Genomic DNA, 22444 nt, shown 5'->3' with positions numbered 1-22444 from the left:
TCCCACAGCTATGAGAAATGAATAAGGAAGATCTCAGCCCTAGGAACCACAATAAGAAGCAAATGTAGATTTAGGATGTGTTAAGGCATATGTGTGATATGGGAAGGGTGGTGAAGGGCAGATAAATAGTTCAGAAGCCAAGGAAATATACAGTGTGAAATATTAAGGATAAATAAAGATGAAGTCCAAAATGTGGTTATATTTTTAATGCCTAAGACTTAATGGAAATGAAGATCATCGGCATTGAGAAAGTCAAGCAACTGTGAAGCAGGCATGTTGGATCATGGAAGGGATGCTGAAGTCATGAATAATGAGGCCAGGTGGTGAGGTAAAGAGGATTATGATATAGTTGCTGAAGTCATAGATAAAAGTTTAACCTGGAGTTGGTTTAGGGTTGGTCAAAAGAGAAACAACCAAAATGGAAAAAAGTAAGCGAGATGGATTCTAAAAGATTTTGTGGTCATGGCAGCAAGTGATTGACACAGAGGTTGAAATGGGGAACTAAGAAAATGCTCTTCACCTAGTGAGTTGGGGATGAAGGGTAGGATATGGGAGAGGGAGATGGCCTCCCATAGAGTAGATATAGAAGAAAGACAAAATATGCCATTAAAGGAAAACCAGGACTGAGGTTAGGCAACCTCAGTTGCCTCAGTTGCCTCAGTTAGACTATAGGCATTTTTATTGACCATAGAAGAGGAAGTCCAGGACATTGAAAGGGCTACTGAAGGGGAAATTGAGGCTGAGGAAAGATAAGGATGGCAGTAGGGCTGGATTAGGACAGGTCTGTAAGAGCATCTTATTTGTCTTTGAAAAAGCAACTCAAGCAACATCTCTTCTCACAAACTTTGCTTCCTCTCTACCCCAGCTGTTCCTCTTTTGTGTCATCTTACCTCAGAACATTTATAAATCTATGTTTAATTCTTGGTTTTCTCATCTGCTTCCTCCCCTGTGCAATAAGCTTCTTGAAAGGATTGCGACGTTTTCATCTTTGTGTCCCAAAGCCTTAAAGTTCCTGGGCAGAGACAATTCTTAACATATCTTTGTTGGATGAAGAAATGAATGAATGTGAATGTGGAAGTGATATATACCACTGGCACATAACACTCCACATCCCTTGCCCACAATGTTTATTGGGTTGGTTTGCTGTCACTGTCCAATGGAAGTATAATGTGAGCTATAAATGTGAACCACAGCTATAATTTAAACTTTCCAAGTGCACATTTTATTTAATCAAATATATAAAATATTATTTCAACATAAAATCAATATAAACATTATTAATGAGGTATTTTAGATTCTCTTTTTGTACCCTCTTTGGAGTCTGGTGTGCATTTTGATACTTAGATCACATCTCAGTTCAGGCTAGGCATGTTTTAAGTGCTAAATAGCCACATGTAGCTAGTGACTAGATAGTATAATTCTAGATTCTAGAACATACATCGTTCTTTCCCTTTCGATGGCCTCTACACTTTCCTCTGTTTAGATTACTCTTCCTCTAGCTCTTCTAAAACATATGTATTTTTATTATATCATTCATAAAAGGCTATAGACACAACATGTAAACATATGTAAATATTTATATACGCACTATATGTAAATTTTATAGCGATTGACACAATGAAGGTTTATTTCTTGCACATTCAAAAACCAATATAGATCAAGTAGGTACTTACCATTTGGGAGGGATAAAGAGGTCAGGAGTATGTGTAGGATGTTTGCAAAGGCTAGGGCTGGAAAATTCCATTGCCTTAATTTAGCCATATAACTTCACCCAGATGTGAGAAAGGCCAACAGATATAGTTTCTTGTATATCCAGATAGAGAAAATGGGGTGATAGACGTATCACTGCTTCTGACACAATTTTATAAATTTTTATTCCTAACTTTTCTAGCCAGCATCCAGAGAACAGGACTAAATATTACATAACAATGATGATAAAAAACACTTAAGTCTTATTCCTGGTTTTAATAAAGTTGTTTCATTGTGTCTCCATTGAATAAGATGATAGATTTGGGGAAAAGACTTGTGTATTCTATCATTCTAAGGAAGTTTTTATTTCTTTTGTTGTCAGTAAGGTTTTTATTTTATTTTATTTATTTTTCAAAGGTTTATTTGTTTTGAGAAAGGAGAGAGAAAGAGGAAGAGAGAGAGAGAATGAGCAGGGTAGGGGCAGAGAGAGAGGGTGACAGAGAATCTAAGCAGTTTCTGCACTGACAGTGCAGAGCCTGACAGGGGCTCCAACCCACAAACCGTGAGTTCATGACCTGAGCTGAAATCAAGAGTCAGAAGCTTAACCAATTGAGTCACCCAGGCGCTCCAGGGTTTTTATTTATTTAATGAGTAATATAAAATTTATCAACTATTTTTTCAGCAACTGTAACTTAATATTGTGAATTATATTTATAGATTTTTAAAATGTTGAGCTATTTTTTTCTTACCCCTAGAACAGTCTAACTTATTGTGATATACATGTATATATGTACGTATGTACATATATATACATACACACATACATGTATATATATGTATATATATAATATTTTTGACAAGCTGGATTTTGTTTGCTGCTATTTTATCTAAAAATTTTGCGTGATATTCAGGAATAAGAATGAACTATAGTTTCTCTTTTTATTAATTTCATCAGATTTTATAATTCTTAAAATGATTTTTGGAACTTTATCTTTCTCTAGTTTCTTGAGCTGCTCAAGTTGCATCTGGATTAACCGATTCTTCAAAGAGGAAAAGAATTCCTCTGGGCTTGGGCCAGTTATTTTTGCTGTGGGTCTGTGCTTCAAGCATATTGTCACTGGGCAATACCCATTATATCACTGATTACAGCTATAGCATTCAAACATTTTTAATGAGAATGTTTTTACTACTTTCATGCACTCTTTATGGCCCTCAGTATGCTCTTTTAACATAGCACTCTGATCTTATTTATTGTTGCTATACCCCAAAAATTATAGCAAAAGCAAAAAAAAAAAAAATAGGGTTTTTAAATGCCTTTCCAGTTTTCTACATTTCCTCTGGGTGCTTCCGCTACTTTACTGAGCTGTAATTGTTTACTTTCTTCCACTTTTGAAGCTACTGACTCTTCTCATGTACTCAGCCTTTATTGCTTATCTTTATCCATGTAGGTCAAATTAAGCAGTACTCCTGATATGCAGTCCTTCAGTATTCCAGGAGGTCTGGGCAGGGATAGACCAGTGAATGGTAAGCATACCAGGGCATGTCTCATATTTGGGATAAGCAGTCCAAGAAGTAGGGTCCGCTTCCCCCTTCCCCACCTCTCCCGCAGAGAGGAGGGTGACTATGGGGTCTGCAGCTTTTCTCAGGATGCAGCAAGTGAGAATATATGATGAACCTCTCAAGTATGCTGAATGAGATTAATGTGGCATTCTGAGTCCCTCTGGATCATGAATCCTTTTGTAAGTTTTATCTTAGCTGAACTGAGTAATGTCTCTTGTAGACAGCTTTTCTTTCAGTTGCTCTCCCCATAGTTATTTTGGTAATAGTGCTCCTTCTTTCTTTGACAATGTCTTTTCTACCCCTCCAATTATATAGGGGGTTCCTACTATTAAGGGTTGTTTGTCATAGAAATTTGCGTACCTCCTCCCCACGTTTAGTCACAGTGTGGTGGGCATGTGATGAAGTTCAGTGTAAACCCATTTTGGTGTAAATGTGTCCAGCATGATAACTCACCAACCTGGTCCCATTGATTGGTCCAAAGGGTGAACAATGAGCCAAGCCAGGTCAGTTAGAGCCCTGCTCCGGAAGTTTTTTGGAAGTAGGTCTTGAATCATCAGGCTGTGAAGATGTGAGTTTAATGGATTTAAATGGCCAGCTCTCAGATTACAGGGGGAAAATCTAATAAGAGAACACAAGCTGACATGCTGAGAGAAACAGAGTTGTGACTACTTGGTTCTGGTAAGAGTTTCCTGGAACATTCTAGTTCTTGCTTTCTCTCAGCTGTGCAATCCTTTATGTAATTCTATGAGCTGCCCAAATAAAGCCCCCTTTGACCATGTCAGTTCCATCTGGCATTTTTCATTCTAACCAAGAGTATGATGAGTATGGGCTTTCTCTCTCTGTCATTCTCTCTCTCTCTCTCTCTCTCTAAGTGTATGTATATATACTTAGCCCTTTCACTCCATGGAAATCTAACTCTTGCAGTGTTGATTTCTGGGACTTGGACAATATTTTCTCTTCTATATTCATTGAATTGCCTCAGTGGGAACAGAAGAGGGACAGAATCAAATGCCACCCTAAGATAACTATCTTGGAGATATATCTATATTTGTATATCCATATTGATATGTCTATACATACATATATATCTATTTATTAAACATTGCATCTATGTTAATTTTTTTCTTCCTCCCTTTGTTACTCAGTTCTCCTGATTTTCTTTCTCTTTGTGAACTACAAACAGATTTCCCCCCAAACACTAAAATTGGGAAACTGGGAAGAAATTAGACTTTTATAGTAATAATACAATAGGATTTGATTCCAAAAAAACATATGTAATGGGACATCACCACCACACAAATGTTATTTCAGGAAAAAAAATTAAGTGTCTAGTGACTTCAGCAGTGAAGTTTTGGGGCTCGGACTGGTGCAGGCACTGAGCACCTGGTATGATCTGGGCACATGCTCATCATCCTGGAATAAATTCCTAGGCAGTCCCTGCACTCTGATGCAAGTTAGTAATTTAACCAACCTTTTCCACAGGCCCTCTGACATCCATTTAAAATTTGCAAAAAATATTCCATTATTACAGCAGCTAAAAATTGCTCTTTGTGCTTGTTGGTAAGCAAAAACTGTACTAGGAAATCATAAAATTTGAGCCACTGTATAATGTGGTATTTTTGTTCTTGAGAAAAAAACTTTTTTTCCCAAAAACCTGTGAGAAGGCAGAATTAAGATGCTTAATCTGTTCTGATAACATACTTGAGCAATTTTTTATTTGAAGCAGAATTTTGTTCTTCAGGTGTTCTTATTGTTGGTAATTAGCAATTGGCACTTACAGTTGGTAATAAAGTTGCACAAAGTTTAACCAAGTTTGGGACTAGTCTTACCACCTTTAACTACACATCCCTTTCTCGGTCCTTCTCTGACAATTCTATCTGGACACTTCTTTTTCCTGTAAACACCCCACTGACAAAAAAGTCTTTGAACTGTCTTTCTGTCTCTACCTAGCTGCCTTGTTGTATGCCTAAAACAAAACCGATATGCGTCCATACTAAGTGTATCTGAGGAGTTTGCTCTAATGCACCGCAAAATGTACACTGGGTGAGAGGAAGCAGGCAGCCCGAGTTTCTCTGGTTCTCTTGGTCCCTTATTTCTCTGACAATAATCCCCACACCTCAGTGCTTGCATTTACTTCCAGATTTTATCTGAGCCATTTTTCTTACTTAGAACTCCGTCTTTTATTTAGAACTGCCACTCCAAGTCCAGTCCATTTTTTCTGAACTCTAAACTTCCACCTTTGAAAGTGGACCTTCCCTAACCTCCTTTGTTTTCAATCCTTCTTCCAGTCACCTGTCCCTTGGAACCTCAGAACGCTCCACATGTTATACCCCTGGATGCATCACCTTGTCTACCACTACGTTGTTCTCTGTGCATGTGGTATAACTCTCAGCTGCAACCTTCTCTGATGCCTCTGGCAGCCCTTTGGTAGTAATAGCACTAATATAAAAAAGCTAACATGGGGGGTTTATTATACTCCAGACACAATACTAAGTAATTTACCGGCAAGGTATTTAGAATACTGTTTGGCACATAGTAAGTAATTAATAAAGATTTGTTATTACTGCTATTTATAGCCCTATGAACTTGATGTTATTTTTATCTCCACTTCACAGATAAGGAAACTGTGAGGCACAGGGAGTTACATAACTTGTACAGGATCACAGAACTCATTAAGTGCCAGAGACAGAACTTGATCCCAGTCTGTTTGATGCCAACATTTATCCATGTTCTTAACCACTACAAAAAAAAAAATTGGCTAAATGCACATACACCAATGAATCTTTTTCATGCAGTTTTCAAAACAGTGTAAGTTGTACTCAATACAGGTTTTACTTCGTAACTCTTCTCTTTTAAAATTTGATGTCCTTATAGATATAATGAAAAAGTCACAAGTATTTGTGCCTCCCTGGAGAGTGTTGTTTTGAAATTTCAAGACCATTGAAATATGTGTCCTTAGGGAGAACGAGGAGTTTTTAAAACTTCTAAGTTGCTGTGAAATTGCAGTTTTTGGTTTTTCATTTGTTTGTTTTAACTGCCCGTATGCCCTCCGGTCAGCTTTTTGAGTTATATTTTCTTCCATAGTTTTTAGCCAGCAATCCCTCGTATTTGCTCTGGTAGAAAGAGCTAGACTATTTCAAGGGCTAAGCAATATTAAGAGTTTGTGGGTATGTTTATAACATACATGATTAATAATAATAATAGAGATTCAACACTGATCGTGTCGTGCATCTTACTTCTTAAAGGTCTTGCATCTGATGCTCATCATTGCTCTGTGATGTTACGGCTTTTCTCCCAATCCTGGTGCTAGATTGGAGAAATGACCACTTCTGCTGTTGTCCCCTAGAGTTCTACAGTCGAGTTTCCCTTTCTTCTGAACTCCCCTCCTCCTCCTCCGTCCCACGTGTCGCCGCCTGCTTCTTCCTTAGCTGTCAGAGCCTGCTTGAAGGGAACCGAAGCTCGCCGGACCCCAGGGCCCGAGGCCTTCGGAAAGGCTCCCGGGGCCCTTGGGGACCTGTCAGGTGACAGATTCTCAGCCCAAGCAGGCCGGGTGCCGTAACCCTTCCCACTTAGGCAGCAGCCCGGCGGGCACCCAGATCCCATCCCTGGAAGCAGCAAAACCCTGGGCTCCACCCACCCCTGCGGCCAGAAGCCGGCACCACAGCTTCCCTCCGGATTTCCACCCGGGCGAACGAAAGGGCTCAAGGCGGTTACAGATGCCGGAGGCGCGGGGCGAAAAGCGGTGTCCTTTAGAAGAAAGTTGGTTTCTCACAGGGCCTGCGGTGGGCGGCACGGCCCGGCTCCACCTGGGGAAGGAGGNGCGCGGGCTCGGCCGCCCTGCCTGCTGCCCTCTCTCCCGCCTCCCGCCCCAGAAATGATCTCAAGCGTTGCCAGTTTGATTCCAGAGCCCCGCTCGGGTGGGTTCTTTTGTTTCTTTGTTTTAATGACAGTTCCCAGCCCTTGGGCATGTCATGCGCGATTAATTCCCTGGCTCTGTTGAAGGCAGCTGGGATGAAATTTCTTCTGCATCATCCTTTTGGGGATAATTGCTTATAATGTGACGTCAGCCGGACTGATTTTTCTCTCTTGAAAGAGAGAGAGAGAGGGAGAGGCGGGAGAGGTTGGAGAGAGAGACAGACAGACAGACAGACAGACTCACGGACGTGTGTGGAGGCCACAGACATTAATATTTGGGAAGGTGGGATTCCTTCAGGGCAAAAGGAGACGGGAATAGAAGCTTAAAAGTGTGCGGCTAAGACCTCAGATTGCAGGGAATCATTAAGAAGTTTTTCTTTAAAAAAAAAATCCTCTCCTCAGAGAGCCACTTAGGTGCTCCTTTCATGCCCGAGTCCCCCGTTAAGGTGGCAACGTCTGATAATTAATCTCGGGTACCCAGCCGCTGCAATAGGCTTAAGAAGACGAAGAGGAGGGGCGGGGAAGTGCGTCACCAGGTGGGGAAGGGGCTGTGCGTTGGGTGACAAGCGGGAGGGGTGGGGGTGGAGGGGAATAGGGACGGAAAATAGGTTCTGTGTGCTCTCCCGGGGTATTGTGTCAGGAGATGCAGGCTGGCTACCATGTGACGCGGTCCAGAGCTGAAGGGATTGGCCGAGGCAGCGCAGGCGGTGCAGCTCGGCCGGCTTGCCGTTCCTCTCCCTTTCTCTCGCAGCATCTTCCTGGGAGCCTGTAGGTGAAGCAGCACCAGCAGCATCCATGGCCTATCTTTGGGGTTAACACTTGTCTCATTTGGCTTCAGCAGTGGACGGAGCAGACCTCTCGGCAGCAGCGTCGTGAGGACTCAGCTGGGACCTGGAATCGTATCCTCCTGTATTTTTTCAGACTCCTTGGAAATTAAGGAATGCAATTCTGCCACCATGATGGAAGGTAGGATGCTTTCTGCTGTGGTTGACTGGCTTCACGCACGGTTTGGGCAGAACAGCGTTGAAGAATGTGTGCAGCCTGTGTCTGTGGCTGCTCTAGAACCTGGTTGCCAGGATTTGCAAGCAGAAATGCTGCAGTTTGCTTGCAGCGGACCAGGGCTCAGACTAATGGAATCAAACCACAAGGCTTCTGTTTAGCTCAGAACCTACAGAGCTCGCAGCTCGTTTGAGAGAGAGGGGGAAAAAAAACAAAAAACAAAAAACCCTAAAGTGCTTCCAGGGAGCTGAGATAGAGCTAAGAAAGCTTGCAGAGCAAATAAGTTGGGAGAGAAGATAAGGTTTTCTGCTCAGGGTTCCTTGGACTACACTGATTAAACATTTACAATGGAAACTTGTTTTCTGAAATTGACATTAGATAGGAGAGGTCATTGACTGGGCTATCCATGCTGTCATTTACAGTGAACTGTTAAAAAATGTTTCTTAATTTTTGTAAGATATTTTTATCTCTGGAATTTACGTCTTATTGTTGGGGTGAGAGGTGCAGCAAATTTGGTCCATAAACTATAGTTATATGGGGATGTCATTGCAACAGAATGAGCAAAATGAGGAAAATATCTGGGCCTCTTAGCCCTGGGTTCAGGGTCTTATCAGTTTAAAAAAAGAATGTTGTGCTTCCTAAATGCATTCTCGTGCAATGATTCTTAGCCAGGCTCCAAATGATTACTTACTGATTACCTTTTTGTGTTCAGGATTGAGTATAAGAAGGAACTTTCCCCGGGGAGATGTTGTTTAAACTAGATTTTATTCTGCTAAATTACCCTTCCAAGCCTGAGATAGTGACAGCAAAGGTTGCCTCAAAAAAGCAGCAAGCTGATTAAGAAAGAAGCAGGCAGCTCTACCCGGGCTTTGATTTTGTTTTCACACTACAGGATGGTGCAAAACTCCTGGCCTTTCCTAAGATGACAGGCAGAAATTTGTCCCCAGCCTGGATTTCACAATGCAGAATCGAGTGCATAATAGGTCTCAAATCAGCCATGAAAATGGCAGAGAGGCCACCTCTTAAAGCCAAGGTCTGTCCTACAGATTTTAAACATTCCTTAGAAATTTACCAAAATGGAATCAGAGGAGGATGGTTTCAAAAAGCAGTGGTGTAGCCTGCACTTATTTGGCAGAAATGAATTCTTTTCACTCTTTCTGTCATCATGTCAAAAATTGTTAATGTAATTCAGGGGAGTGAAGAATTCTACAGCCATGGCCCACAGATTTTAGAAAATAGCCTTAGAAGAGAGATTGGGTATCGTTTTATTATGAAGCCTCGTCTTTTTGCAAAGGGCTCTCAAGCTAGTTCTTTAAAATACAGGTCTAAATAAACTGAAATTATGAATGCTCTAAGATTAAATCATTTTCATTAATTCCAAATGAATTTAATCTTTGAATAACAAGGTAGGACAAAGTATATTAGTGATACACTTTTCAATGTAAACTCAGGTGGATTACCCTCTTCAGAAAAAAAAAAAATCTTGTCTACAGAGGCACTCTATTTCTCCAGCTAAATTTCAGTGGTAGCATCTCTTAAAAACAAATCTGCATACATTCTGATTAGGTTTGCATCTTACACACGGAAGTGGAAGATCATTCATTTTTACTTCTTACTTTACAAACTATGGAGTTCAAGCATCCTTTTTGAAGGAAGTCGCATTTATTGATGCTCATTAATGACTCTCCTGGAAATATTGTCTATTGTGCCATCCCAGATTGTCAGTTCAGAGCCCTATGATAAGCTTATCTGAGCAGCCTAAACTGAAATGAGAACTGTAACAAAGACGTGTGTAGAAGCTGAATTAGCACTATTGCTCTGGTTTTGCCAGATTTATCTAATGAAGGATGTTTTTTTAGCACTGTTTTGAATTAGAGGTGACATTATGGATGCAGTTGTCTTCCATCAGATCCCTGCAAACGAAAATGGACAAGTGTTACCATTGGCTTCAAAATTTACATGAAACTAGTAATTTATATCTACCCACAGTTCCTACTTAAATGCTTTTCAAGTCTTATTATCTTAATGGTTCCTGACCTTAGAAAGGCAGGTAGGAGTTTTAACCAGCAATCAGTTTGCCTAGCAATAGCATTTCCACTTAGTTGCCAGTCTTTTTGGCAATATGTGCATGTTTCTGATATTTCATCCCAGAATTTCATCCCTCCAAATAGCTCTTATTCTGAAGATGTGGCATCGCAGTTATTATATACACTTAATTCACCCCTAGAGGAAGTTAGCCTGTTCTATCTATCACAATAACCTTGGAAAGATAAGGAACCCCCTAAAAGTCACCCTAAAATTCCATCATGGAAGCCTTCTGCTGAAACCTCAGTGGGCTCTGAGAATGTGTCACCCAACAGTAAGATAGTTAAAATGATGTCTCTCCTCAATTAGTACATGTCTCACACAAACACATATACACACGCACACACACACACACACTGTTTTACACACACATGTAGTCATCAACACATGTACATTATTAAGAAAGGGAAAGAGCCTACATTTACATTGTGTGTATATATATATATATATTTCTATATTCACCAAAGTCTGTTAGTCTGCTGCTCAGGAAAACCATGGCCATGGCAACTTTTCAAAGCCACTTCTCTACTTTGTGTAAAACAGGCGTAAACAAATAGTCTTCAGAATGGCTCATAGTTTAGTTTTGTGTTCTTGTTTTGATGGAACAAGATATGAGCTCCATTCATTCAATGCCTATGCAAAATTCTGGTCGTAGATGAGGAACGTTACTACCTCCCCAGTGATACTAACATCATACAAGGTAGTGAAATAATTCTGCAGGGACCTCCAACATGTTACCACTAGTTTATGGCCCCACGATTCCTTTCAAATATTTTTATTTAGAAACATGCATTCTAATTTTATATTTGATTCGTTTATTCCTGCAGTCTTTATTTTTTGGCAGTAGTTGGTATTGAGTTGTGTCTTTCCTAAAGTATGCCACATGATATGGAGCCTTATGTGGTATGAATGTGAAGGGAAGGAGGGTGAGGACAGGGAGTTATATGCTTAAAGGCACATGCATGGGTTAAGCTGACAATGCCGTCTATGTGATTTGTGCAGCTCTTCAAAGATTCTGTTGTTTTCACATATTATTATTAAAGCTTGAAAATGCCATTTTAGCTACCCCTTCCAAGGTAAGTGAAGCTAAGTCAAGGTTTCTTAGGATGTCTGTTTACTTGTAGGGCAGCCTGGGAAGTTGTCCCTTGTCTTGAAGAACTGCACCAAAAATACTTGTTTTTAGTTCCCTGGTCGGGCTCTTAAGTACTGTACTGGAAGGATACATTTTGAGGCACCAATGCTTTCATCCAGTATAACAATTTTTAAGATTAACAAGCCTATTGTTAAGGGCTGACTGGATATAATTGATTTAATAAGTTTCATTATATTTACTATTCACAATAACCTGTGAATAAGTGCGTTCTGCATGCAATAGTTTTGGTGTCCTTTTTCTAAATTGCAAAAATAAAAAAATAATATTTTGAGGCAGGAAAATGGCAGAATGGAATTTGAATGCAAGTTCATGTTTTTTTAAGTCAATTCAAGTTCTAATAAATGGTATAAAATGAATTAGAGTTCTTTATTATGTCATATATATATTACCTTCTTGAATTTTAGAGGAAAAAGAGTGAGCCTACATTGTCACCTGACTGTTTTGCCACCAGCATATTTACCTCAGAAGACATAATTATTACACGTTTTTCGTGAATTATCATAGATGGAGTTGAGAATTTATTTAACAACAAAGCTCATATTTTTGACCCTTCATAACATCTTAATAGGGACTGTTTTTAAATTTGTATCAAGATGGGCATCTTAACCTAATTGAAAACTAGGACTCGATTTCTTTTGTGACATATTCTGTCTCTCTCTCTCTTTTAAATATGAATACTCACAGGACCATGCCTTTTAATTCCTCATTATTGCCTTTTATCCCCCAAATTATTGTCTAGACAATTTTGAACAATGCTAGATTAATTGAACTTCTGTTTGTTGCAATGAACCTTAGAGTTTTTTTTTTGTTTTTTTTTTTCTCCTCCGTCTAGAAATAGAGTTTTATTTATTTGGAAAATTCTTTGATGTGATCAAAAAAAGAACAAAGCATTTTTAAGCTGGAACTATTCATTTTCTAGTTAACTGAGAAGTTTTAAAGGGAATTCTCCTAACTTCCCAGAAATAGTGAAGTTATTTTGGAAAATCTTAAGCATGCATATGAGATTCTAATACGTGGGCCATCGTTTACGTAATTTCTCTCCTTCCTCAAGGCTCTGTGTTAGAAAGGACCTTCTTATATGACTAAGTTCCCATTCAATTCCAGAGATCAACTTTAAGTCGCTACAAAGAATATGCAGTTTTAAAAAAGTTATCTTAGGTAAACCATTCTAGAAGACTCTGGATAAATCTTTCTGTTGGATTTGACACATGCATTATCCATGTTTCAGATAAACAAATTGCAGGAAGTCACCAGATCACAATATTTTTGTTCCTGAAAGTTTGTTTATGAATTGCTCGCTTGAAACAAGTTTTCCCATAGGAATAATGGTATATATATGATGATTAAATTCCTACACTAGTCCTTCAAAGGCTATTAACCCATTATCTAGTTGAAATACTAAATATTTGCAGTGAAATGTGTGAAGAACAGTACCATTACTACAGCAAGTAGTCAGAAGAGAACAATTGAATTAANTCCAATTAGAGGACAGTGAGATGGAGAGAAAATCTGAAGGTAGTTTTTAGGTATATTTTCAGAAGTTTTAGAGACATGACACTGGATTTTCAATTATGTTCAACTTTACCTCCATACTTGTGGCTTACCTTTTCTCAATTCAATTTTATTGTATATACTGCTGGTAAACTGTGATTACTTTCATTATGTAAACTCACAAATGGAGTTAATAAAGGGAGAGAGAATTTACTGAGATGATGGTATAGGAGTTGAAAGTGAGAAAACATTTAAAGAATTCTAAGGGATTTGGGCTCATGTGTCTGAAAAAGTCCCTGAGGAATAATAAGGAGGAGATCAGAGATAGACAGGAACTGGCGGGTATGGAAAGGGCAGGATCGCTTTAAGGAGAAGGTAGGGTGTGTGGCAGAGGTGTTGGGTCTAACCGGTGTCTATACTGACTAACAAATATTTCTGTGGGCACAGGGATGGTTTGCTTAGAGGGAGAGGGCTGCTGGGGATGGAGCTTTAGACTTGGAGAGGGGTCAGTCCCCTTTCTTGAAGGATATATACCATTTAACTGTATACACAGAATGTCATGAAGATATTTAGAATCTTTATTTAAATATCTTTTATCTTGTGACTTCTTTGTTTAAAAAAACTTCTCTCTCTTCTCATTTCTGTTAAAATTCATTGCTTACAGGTAGCTGCACGCTATGGCCTGCTGTGCCTCTCCAAGCTCATTGAATGCCTTACTGCCACTCTCAGAGTGTTTAGAACAAATGCTTTCCTGCCTCAGGACTTTTGCTCTGCCTAGAACACTATTTTGCCAATTCATGGAGTGACCGATTTTCTTGGGGTCCTAGAAAAATTGCCACCTTCTCGGGAAGTCTTCCCAACCATCCTGCCATCCCAAGCTCTCAAACACGCAACCTGGGCCACTGAGGACATCCCAGTCTGCCCTCTCTCCTCAGAGATGTATTTATGATTCATGGTTATTTAATGGTGTATGGGCTGAATTTCTCAGTGAGAGGTAAGCTCCACAAAGGCAGGAATCTGGTCTATCATATTCATCTCCTTATCCTTAGTTCTTGACACACAGTGGACACTTAGTGTGTATATTTATTGAATAAGTGAGTAAAACTAGATGTAAATGACTCCAGTGACTTCATATGGTACACTGTAAGGTATTATTTGGGACATTATAGTGGATGTAGGAAAAATAAATGCGCAAATTTGTTTTCTGGATGGAGAATAAACATGAAATAAGAAAAACAATGTATTTGGAGTGGGATATTGTGAGGCACGGGTAATACATTTTGAGAAGCAAAAGAAAAGAAATAGTCCATTTGAAAATATATGCAGGAGCTCGAATTATTTTGGTGATTAGCTCCAAAGAAATGATTTTACAATGCAAAGAGACAAGTTATAGCACCGCCATCCGAAGAAATTCCCAGAAATTCCCAGGAACAGTGTTGTCAATATGCTGTACATATTTTTCCTCCTTTTTCTCCCTTCTGCTCTCATTTATTTCTGCTTTTCCTTTCTCCTCTTCTCTCATTCTTCCACCCCATCTTTCTCTTCCTGGGGAGTCTGCTTTTCTCTGGTTTATGACCAAATCTGAAAATACTGGCTCCTAGAGCTAGAGTTTGACTTGGAATTTGGCAAAGCATAAATAAATGAATATAAATGAGTGTAATGTTGTATGATATATTTGTGCAAGCAGTGTAAGTGTGTGATGGTATATGAGATTTTTGAATGCCAAATTATTCCTGATTGGAGAATTCATTAGTCTTGGAAACTCAATGTGTTTGTTGAATTTGTGCAGTTTGGATTTTTTTTTTTTTTGGTAGAAAGAGCATGGACCCAGAAGTCAGACATGGGTTTGAATCTTAGGTGTTGTGACTGTTTGGCTGTGTGCCTTGAAAAGGTTGCTGCAACTTCCCGCGGTTCTGTTTACTTGCAAACAAAATAAGAGAATTGATCTGCCTACCTCTGGAACTTCTAGCTCTAAGAATTTCTGGCATTCATTGAATAGTTTGGATTCTCCGTTCTTACTCTCTCCAAGGTTTAAATTGAATGATTGACCCCTTTTCCTCCCATCTCAAAATATACATGCCCCCAACACAAAAATAATTCCAGTGTACTACTATCTGCCTTTTGTTGGATACTTCTCCTCGGCTGCTCCTTGCATGTATTCCATAAGTTGGTTTTGCACCTTTACAGTATTGGAAGACAAAAGTGCAGTTCTGCAACCCTTATTGATAGCCCTTAACATAGAACTACTGTCTGTGCATTCATCAGAAATTGCATGAAATTATATGAATGCATGCTAGGTGTTCAGTCCTGTTCTACATGCTAGAGGTTCAATGGTGAACAACAGAAACAAAGTCCTGCCTATGTGGAGCTTCCTGTTTAGTGCAGGAGGGATGGGAACTAAAATGAAACACAGAGTACATTTGATGAGGATAAGAACTTTGGAGAAGAATGGAGTGGAGGGAGGGGATGGAGGAAGTAATGGAAGGATGGGGTTGATAGGGTTGCCATGGTAAATAAGGTGATGGACGGCCTCACTGAGAAGCCATATAAGCACAGACTTGAAGGAGCAGAGGGAATGAGCGGCCATGTAATTATTTGGAGGAACAATCCAAAGCTGCAGGAAGAAAAACATGTGCAAAGGCCTCAGAATATGGGCAGAACAGCTAGAATAAAGAAGGGGATGTTCAAGAGAGGGACTTAAAGGTAATACACAAGTAGACACTTGTGAATCTTCAATGGTAGGAAAGCCTGCTTCCTTTTGCATTAGTCACCATGAGCCTGTGTTATCCACGTGTCTAGTGACAGGTGGGAGTTCAGAAGCCTGGCATTCTGATGCTGGTTTTGGGCTGCTTCTTGGACTCATTCTTTCCACATATTTAAAGTAAACAGATGAATATCTTGCTCTTACCGTACGTAGCTCATGGTTCCAAGCCCAAAGTTAGAGCTGAGTGTTCAGCTCCAACTTTAGGCTTGAACATTTTCACACAAGAGAAATGGCCCCATGATAAAGGTGACTCTGGAATTAGAATCACATATCAATTCAGAGATGTGTGACTATATACAAAAGACCTTCATTTTTATTTTTTGTTCATATCAACTGCTTCTCTTAATCAAGACTAGTATTTTAGGATTTTTAAAAAGAACCATGCAGAGTGACTCATGGTACATATCTTTAACAAACAGTATAATGAGTAAAATATTGTACTCACTTAGGACATTGTCATAAGATTATGTGACATTTGCATACAATTCAAACTTCCCAAAATGTTTCAGTTATTCAGCCAATAAATCTGGAGTGTTTTTCTTAGTTTCAGGTATTCTAGGCACTATGAATATGATAGATGGGGATAAAGGCAGCTGTGGGCTCTGTCCTCAGAAGCTTAGAGTCCAGTGCAATGTTCTTACACACTGATGTACATATGCTTTTTATTCTCACATCATCCCTATATGGTGGGAAGATATAGGTATTACTACCTTTATTTCAAATAGGAGGAAAGTAGGGCCCAGTGACTTTAAGTGACTTGTTCGAGTGGCAGAACCAGCATTTATTTACTATGCTTGACTCTTAACTGCTCATACCTGAAATTGTTTGGCCCGGGTCTCTGGCTGACAAGCAAACAAAAGATTGACTAGATTGGAAACAGTATTTCAAAAGCCATCTTTTGCTTAGTATTAAGCAAAGTAATTTTATGAGCAGGTTACCATCGTTCAGATCAGCCATCAGCTTGAAGAAGGTCACCTAACACAGAAGTGTTTTATCCCCTTTCAGTGACACTCCCTGGTTTCCCAGAATTTTATGATGAGGAGGGAAATGTGATATCAACCAGCCAGTGGACGCTAAACTTTCACAGCTTACCTTCTACACAATGCTTTATCAAAAAGCCTGGCTCCCACTATGAACAAAAGCCCTTTCTCCCGGAGAAGGACAGTTTGGTGTTCACTGATATTCTGTGAAAGCCTTGGCCATATCAGGAAGACATGATGGTGTGTGCTGCCATTGAAGATTAACCAATCTAGAATCTGGTCCAACCTCATTTTGCAATTGAGGAGACCAAAACCAAATAACTTACCCAAAGATTTTTATTTTCTCTGTAAGAATTCAAAGTTGTTGTTTTTTTTTTTTTTTTTTTTAAGTAATGATTCCAAAAATATGAATAGACAAAGACTGGGAACCCATGGTGTCTTTCACGTTCAAAGGTGCTGAGACTGGTTGGGTGACTGCCCAAAGACACACAAATGAATGTGTCCCCAGGGTCCACCACTCTACTGAGTACACACACAATGTGGCCATTTATAGCTCTCTCCTGCGCTTCCGTGTCTCGTGCATCTGATGTCAATGAGTCAGCGCTGTGTAGAGGGAAGAACCAGGACTTGAAGGGGCTGGATCTCCTGACTAGTTCTATGACCTTGAGTGAGTTCTGGAAGTGCTTTGGCCTCTGCATCCCCATTTGTAAGGTAGGAATAATGCCGGTTTCCTACCTCGTAGACTCATTGTGAAGATCAAATGAGATAATAAATGGGAAAACATTTGAAGAAGTGTGGTGCATACACCAGTTATTTTCTCAGGTCATTCTCTCTCAGCTTGATTATTACATGTGGTTCTTAGCATTCAGTGACTAGACATTCCCGCTTGCTGTTTTACCTTTCAAGTGGATTATTGCTGCACCCTCTTTTGCAGATAGGTTTACAGATTTCTCTCCTCTCTTCACCATACTGTTAATTACTAGTGTATTTTTTCATCCTCCATTCTCGGTGTCCATGGGCTACACTACCCCTTTCTTGACCATGGAAGGCATCACAATCAATCTCATCCATCTTTTTCTCTGGCATCAACATTTATCTCAACGTCATATTCCAGGCTGCCTCTGGCCAGTTGTTTGAATTGACACAGGGGATGATATCATATTGTTTTCCCTACCATGAGCAGTTTCCCAAAGTTGAAAAAAATAATGACTAAACCTGGAATGCAGGTGGTCTTGCTGTGCAGCCAACCTTTACAGATGCCCTTAGTGGGTCACTGAAAAATGACATGTGAAAAAATTGCTCACAGCACCACATATAGCAGCAGTGATAGAAAATGGTCTGTAAGCCCTATAACAGGTAGGACCTCACTCCTGTACTATAGACTCTAATCACCAAGTTTTTCTTAGCCTCCTTGTTCCTGCAATTCAAATAACTGTGTCTACCAAGTAGCCAAACCACAGTCAGAGTGTTTGGAGTCACTCCTGATTTCTCCTTCCTCCTAAAAGATCTTGGTTCTCTCCCTTTTATCCTCTGCTACCACCCCGATCAGACTTTGGTGCTTCCAATCCGTGCTCCTAATAGCCATCAAAGACATCACTTTCCCCACTTGCCTTTGATTATTCCCATGCTTCTAAGATGAAGTGCAAATGCCCTAGTGTGCGGTCTAACACTTTCATATGCAGGCTGCCTTATCTGCTCATACCCCACTGTGCCAGCCAGACACGGGGGCTCCGTGACCATCTCTTTCCCTTGCATATGCTCTTCTTTCCCTTCTGCATGGTCACAGTCTGTTCTGATCACTCAAGGTTAAACGGAAGTGCCCTTCTTCCATGAAGCCACCCCACATCCCCCCACATTAAAAGTGAGGTTCTCCCTGAGCTCACTTAGCTCTCAGTTCTTGCCCTCCAAAGCCTCATATCAGAAAGTTTAAGAGCACTGGCTCTGGAGTCAGAATGACCTAAGTTAAACCTCATGTAGGTGACCTTGGGAAGCTGATGACCCTGCTTGTTCATCTGGAAAATGGAAGTGATAATAACAGTTAACTTTCTCATGGGTAATTTAATCACATGAGGTCCTAAAGGTTAAACCAGAAAGGGCACTTATAGCCGCAAGTTCCCCAAAGATACGGAACCAATAGATTAAGAGGGAAGGAAAGAGTGAAAGAGAGACAGAAGGAGAAAGGGAAAGAATGAGGGAGAGGGACAGAGAAAGACAGAGACAGAGAGGGAGAAAGAGATATTTTTAAGGAACTGGTTCACTTGATTGTGGGGACTGGTACTGCAAGTCTCACATCCATAGATCTGGCTGGCAGGTAGGGTTTGATGCTGCATTCTTGAGGTAACTCCCAATAAATCATAGCTGCTATTTTCTGTTCTTATACCTACCTTGTTTGCTCCTCCCCCAAGAACCAAGGACTCTGCCAGAGCAAGGACTGCGTCTCATTCAATTTTGTATTCTCAATGTGGCATGTGTAAGTGCTCAGTAAAAATTGAGTAAATGAATGAATGCTATTGAGGGATCGCATTTTGGGGGGAAATATGCAAGCCACCCAATATACGGTTATCATGAGAATTATAGGAGTTAATATATGCAAAACATTAGGAAGAGAATTTGGTCTGTAGTAAAGGTGTATGAAATGTTACTGTGTTGGGAGCATTGAAGGCTCCAGTATGGTTCCTGGATGCCAGGCAGCCCCCAGGACTGTGCACCCTCTCCTCTCCCCAGAGCACACATCTTCTGCTTAGGGTCACTCTGGCTGAAAGCCACACTCTAGTTCAGGAGCATGCAGTTGCTCTAGTTATGTATCTCACACAGTCTGCCTGACTGCTTTAATTGTTTTCTCTCATTTTAAAAGAGACCAGGTTTCAGTGTAAAAAACTCAGAAAATAGGAAGATAACAAAGAAGACATTGAAATCACCAATTATCTCATTATTATGGAATTAGTAACCACTGCTAACAATTTGGTGAGTGTAAAACATGGACTTTGGGGACAATCTGAGGCTCTACAAGCCTCAGTGATATTAGCAGTCAAGAGGGTGAAATAACACCTTCCGCATAAGACTGTGGGGGAATGAAGTAACATAATGTATGGACTTCAATTGGCATTTACCTGGCTTATTAAGTAAGCACTCAGTGAATGTTAGCTCTTAATAGTTTTACAGGCAAAACAAATATTTATGTCACAGAACCCAATTTGATCTGTACATGTGTATGCATACATGTGTATATATACACACACACAGACATACACTGCTTTTACACTTGACATTAGATTATAACCACTCTCCTAGGCAGTGTGTACATTTGTTAAGAGTATAGGATCTGGAAGCAAACTTCCCAGTTGCAAATCTTGACCTCTGTACACTTGCCAGCTGTGTAAGTTTAGGCAAATCATTTAGCCCCTTTGTGCTTCAGTTTCTTCTTCTGTATGAGATAATCCCTATCTGAAAAGGCTAATAAAGATTAGATGAATTTAGTATATTATACATAGTTATTATTATTTTTATAATATGTAATATATATGTGATATATAATATACATAAAGACAGTATTTGGTAGAGAGTAAATGCTCAGTCAGGAAATGTTAACTCATTATCATCCTCATGAAATAGTCTCCAGAAGCATCATTTTTATGGGTTGTAGACTATTCCGTTGCATCACAATTTATATTGTCAGACATTTAGACTGTTAGTTGGAGCTTGATTTGTATATTGAACTAGAATGGCTCATATTAATGAGTCACATGGTGGGTCATGAAGTCTTCATTTTCATTTAAAAGATAGCCCTGTGAGGTGGTAGGAGTTCTGCATTGGGTTCTAGTCCTGACACTGCTCCAGCCAACTGAGTGACGTTGGACAAGCAATTTAACATTGGGGAGAAAAAGCAAAGTAGTAGAAAGAGAAATTGATTTTAATTCAAAAAATTCTAACATCTCCTGGCACCATTCTTTATTAGCTATGAGGACAAGGCCAAAAATTTGCCAGGTGGGTAGGAATTGATTTTTTATGTCCTCTTTGAAAGTATTTTGGGCAAGTCACCATCTTCTCTATTTTCCCATCTGTGGAATGGCAAATGAGCTTCCCTGCCCTTTCTCATTTGGTTGTAAATATCAAAGCACAAAATAAATGTGAAAGTACTTTGAAAAGCAATAAATTTACATATAAATATAAAGTACTATTAGGGCTGTTGTTCTGTTGAATATCTTAGACACTTTCCAAATGCACATTAGGTTAAATAAGTTTGAAGGTGCTAACCAGTTTTAACATGCCCACCTCCTACTACAAGGCTTTCTGGATGCATCCCTACTATAGTTACCTGTACTCCCAGTAACTTCCACCCTTCCTGCATACAAATGATTTTCTTCATTCCTGGATACTAGGAATGTACACCTTTCCTCATTTGATGAATCATTTATGTGAACGGGAAAAGCTACATAGGATTTTGTGAAACTGGGTAAAAATATTGTTTCTAATAATGAATATGCAGTGGGACCATTTAAAATGCATTTTAAAGTGTGTTCAAATGAGATCTGTCTTGGACTAGTTACAAAACCAAATATAGTTCTGTGTATAATCTCAGCAAGGTCTAATCCATGCAATCTAATTGCCAGATCAAATTATGTAATCTGGATTTCTTCTCTTGAGTTTTCCTCTATCTTCTGTCTTTGTGGCAACCCACACTTCACATAGACAGATTGAAGAATAGAGTTTGTTGCTGCCTTGATGAATTTTGGCTAAGATACCGAGGAAGTTTCTTAGTGGCAATGAAGTGCTGTGAGCTAGCCGTGGTTCTAGTTGTGAGATTCAAGTGAGCAAAACACAGAGAGTCCTTGCTCTCCTGGAGATTGCATCCAACTACGAGGAAACAAGACTCACAAACGAAATTAATAAACAAGATAATTTCAGATGGTGGTAAAATCAATGAAAGAAAAAAAGAATCGTGTGTTAAAGAGTGGGGAGTCCTGGTGAAATCTCCTTTAGGTGGTCAGGGAAGGCATGTAAACTGACCCTTCCTCATGATGTGACACGTAAAGATCTGTGAGCAGTGTATTTCAGGAGTGAGAACTGCTGGGGTAAAAAACTGCCTGGAACTTGGTAAAACTCAAGGAACAAAAGAAAAGCTAACGTGGCTGGAGACCAGTGAAGGGAGGGAAAGGAAACAAGAGAGAAAGAAGGCAAGATCAGATGAAATAAGGCTATGTGAGCAATGGAGATGGATCTGGAATTGATTGGGAGGCAATGGAAAGCCACTGGAGGGGTTTAAGGAGAAGGTCATATTTCCATTTGCATCTTTAAACAATTACTTTGGATGTTGGATGGACTTGAATAGCTACAGATGGCCTTCTGGTTTTTTTTTAATGTTATTGTTTTGAGAGGAGATTGTCTTGAATCTGTGTTTGAGTAATAACTACTCTGACTTTATTTAATAGTTATGTTAATTTTCTGGAAAGCTAAGAGAGATTGAAAGGGATTGTGGTGTCCTTCCCCCAGCCACTCAGCACTGTCACTGCTGAGGTCTGAAGGCTCAGGTGATGGTTTAATTCAGCTATTGAATAAACTCTTTCTAACCCAAATAGTTCTGATGTTAGATTTTTTTCAGAGGCACGTTGACAGGTAAAAAAGATGAAGATCTTAGAATATACCATGTGCTTTTTTTCTCATGTACTTGTTTTTAAATGTCTTTGACACACTTCAATTATTTGATAGTCATTTTCATACTGTAGCAGCTAGTTTATTAGGCTGGCTTTCATCACTGAAGCTCTTTCCCTCCAAGCAAGATCTAAAAGATCAAAGTGCTTAAGAGATCTT

The 22444-nt window shown here is 39.6% G+C and overlaps 1 protein-coding gene across 3 annotated transcripts in view; it reads left to right on the top strand.

Moving 5' to 3' along the window:
* The first annotated feature begins 376 nt into the window (after positions 1-376).
* The window catches only part of SGIP1 (SH3GL interacting endocytic adaptor 1), a 214661-nt gene continuing 192593 nt past the window's right edge, over positions 377-22444 (top strand). For 2 of the 3 annotated variants that reach the window (XM_077776327.1, XM_077776325.1), the window contains exons 1-2: positions 453-523; positions 8003-8130. In XM_077776327.1, the coding sequence (XP_077632453.1) occupies positions 510-523; positions 8003-8130 (142 nt within the window). In that variant the 5' untranslated portion in view covers positions 453-509. Of the gene's footprint in view, positions 429-452; positions 524-8002; positions 8131-22444 lie in introns of those variants that run through there. The other variant, XM_077776328.1, reaches the window with a different exon arrangement.

The sequence above is a fragment of the Crocuta crocuta genome, unplaced genomic scaffold (genome assembly GCF_008692635.1).
Source record: "Crocuta crocuta isolate KB4526 unplaced genomic scaffold, BGI_CrCroc_1.0 scaffold17, whole genome shotgun sequence".
In the NCBI taxonomy this organism is placed as follows: Eukaryota; Metazoa; Chordata; class Mammalia; order Carnivora; family Hyaenidae; genus Crocuta; species Crocuta crocuta.
Note: the sequence above shows the minus strand (reverse complement) of the source record. Positions and strands in the feature narration are given on the sequence as shown.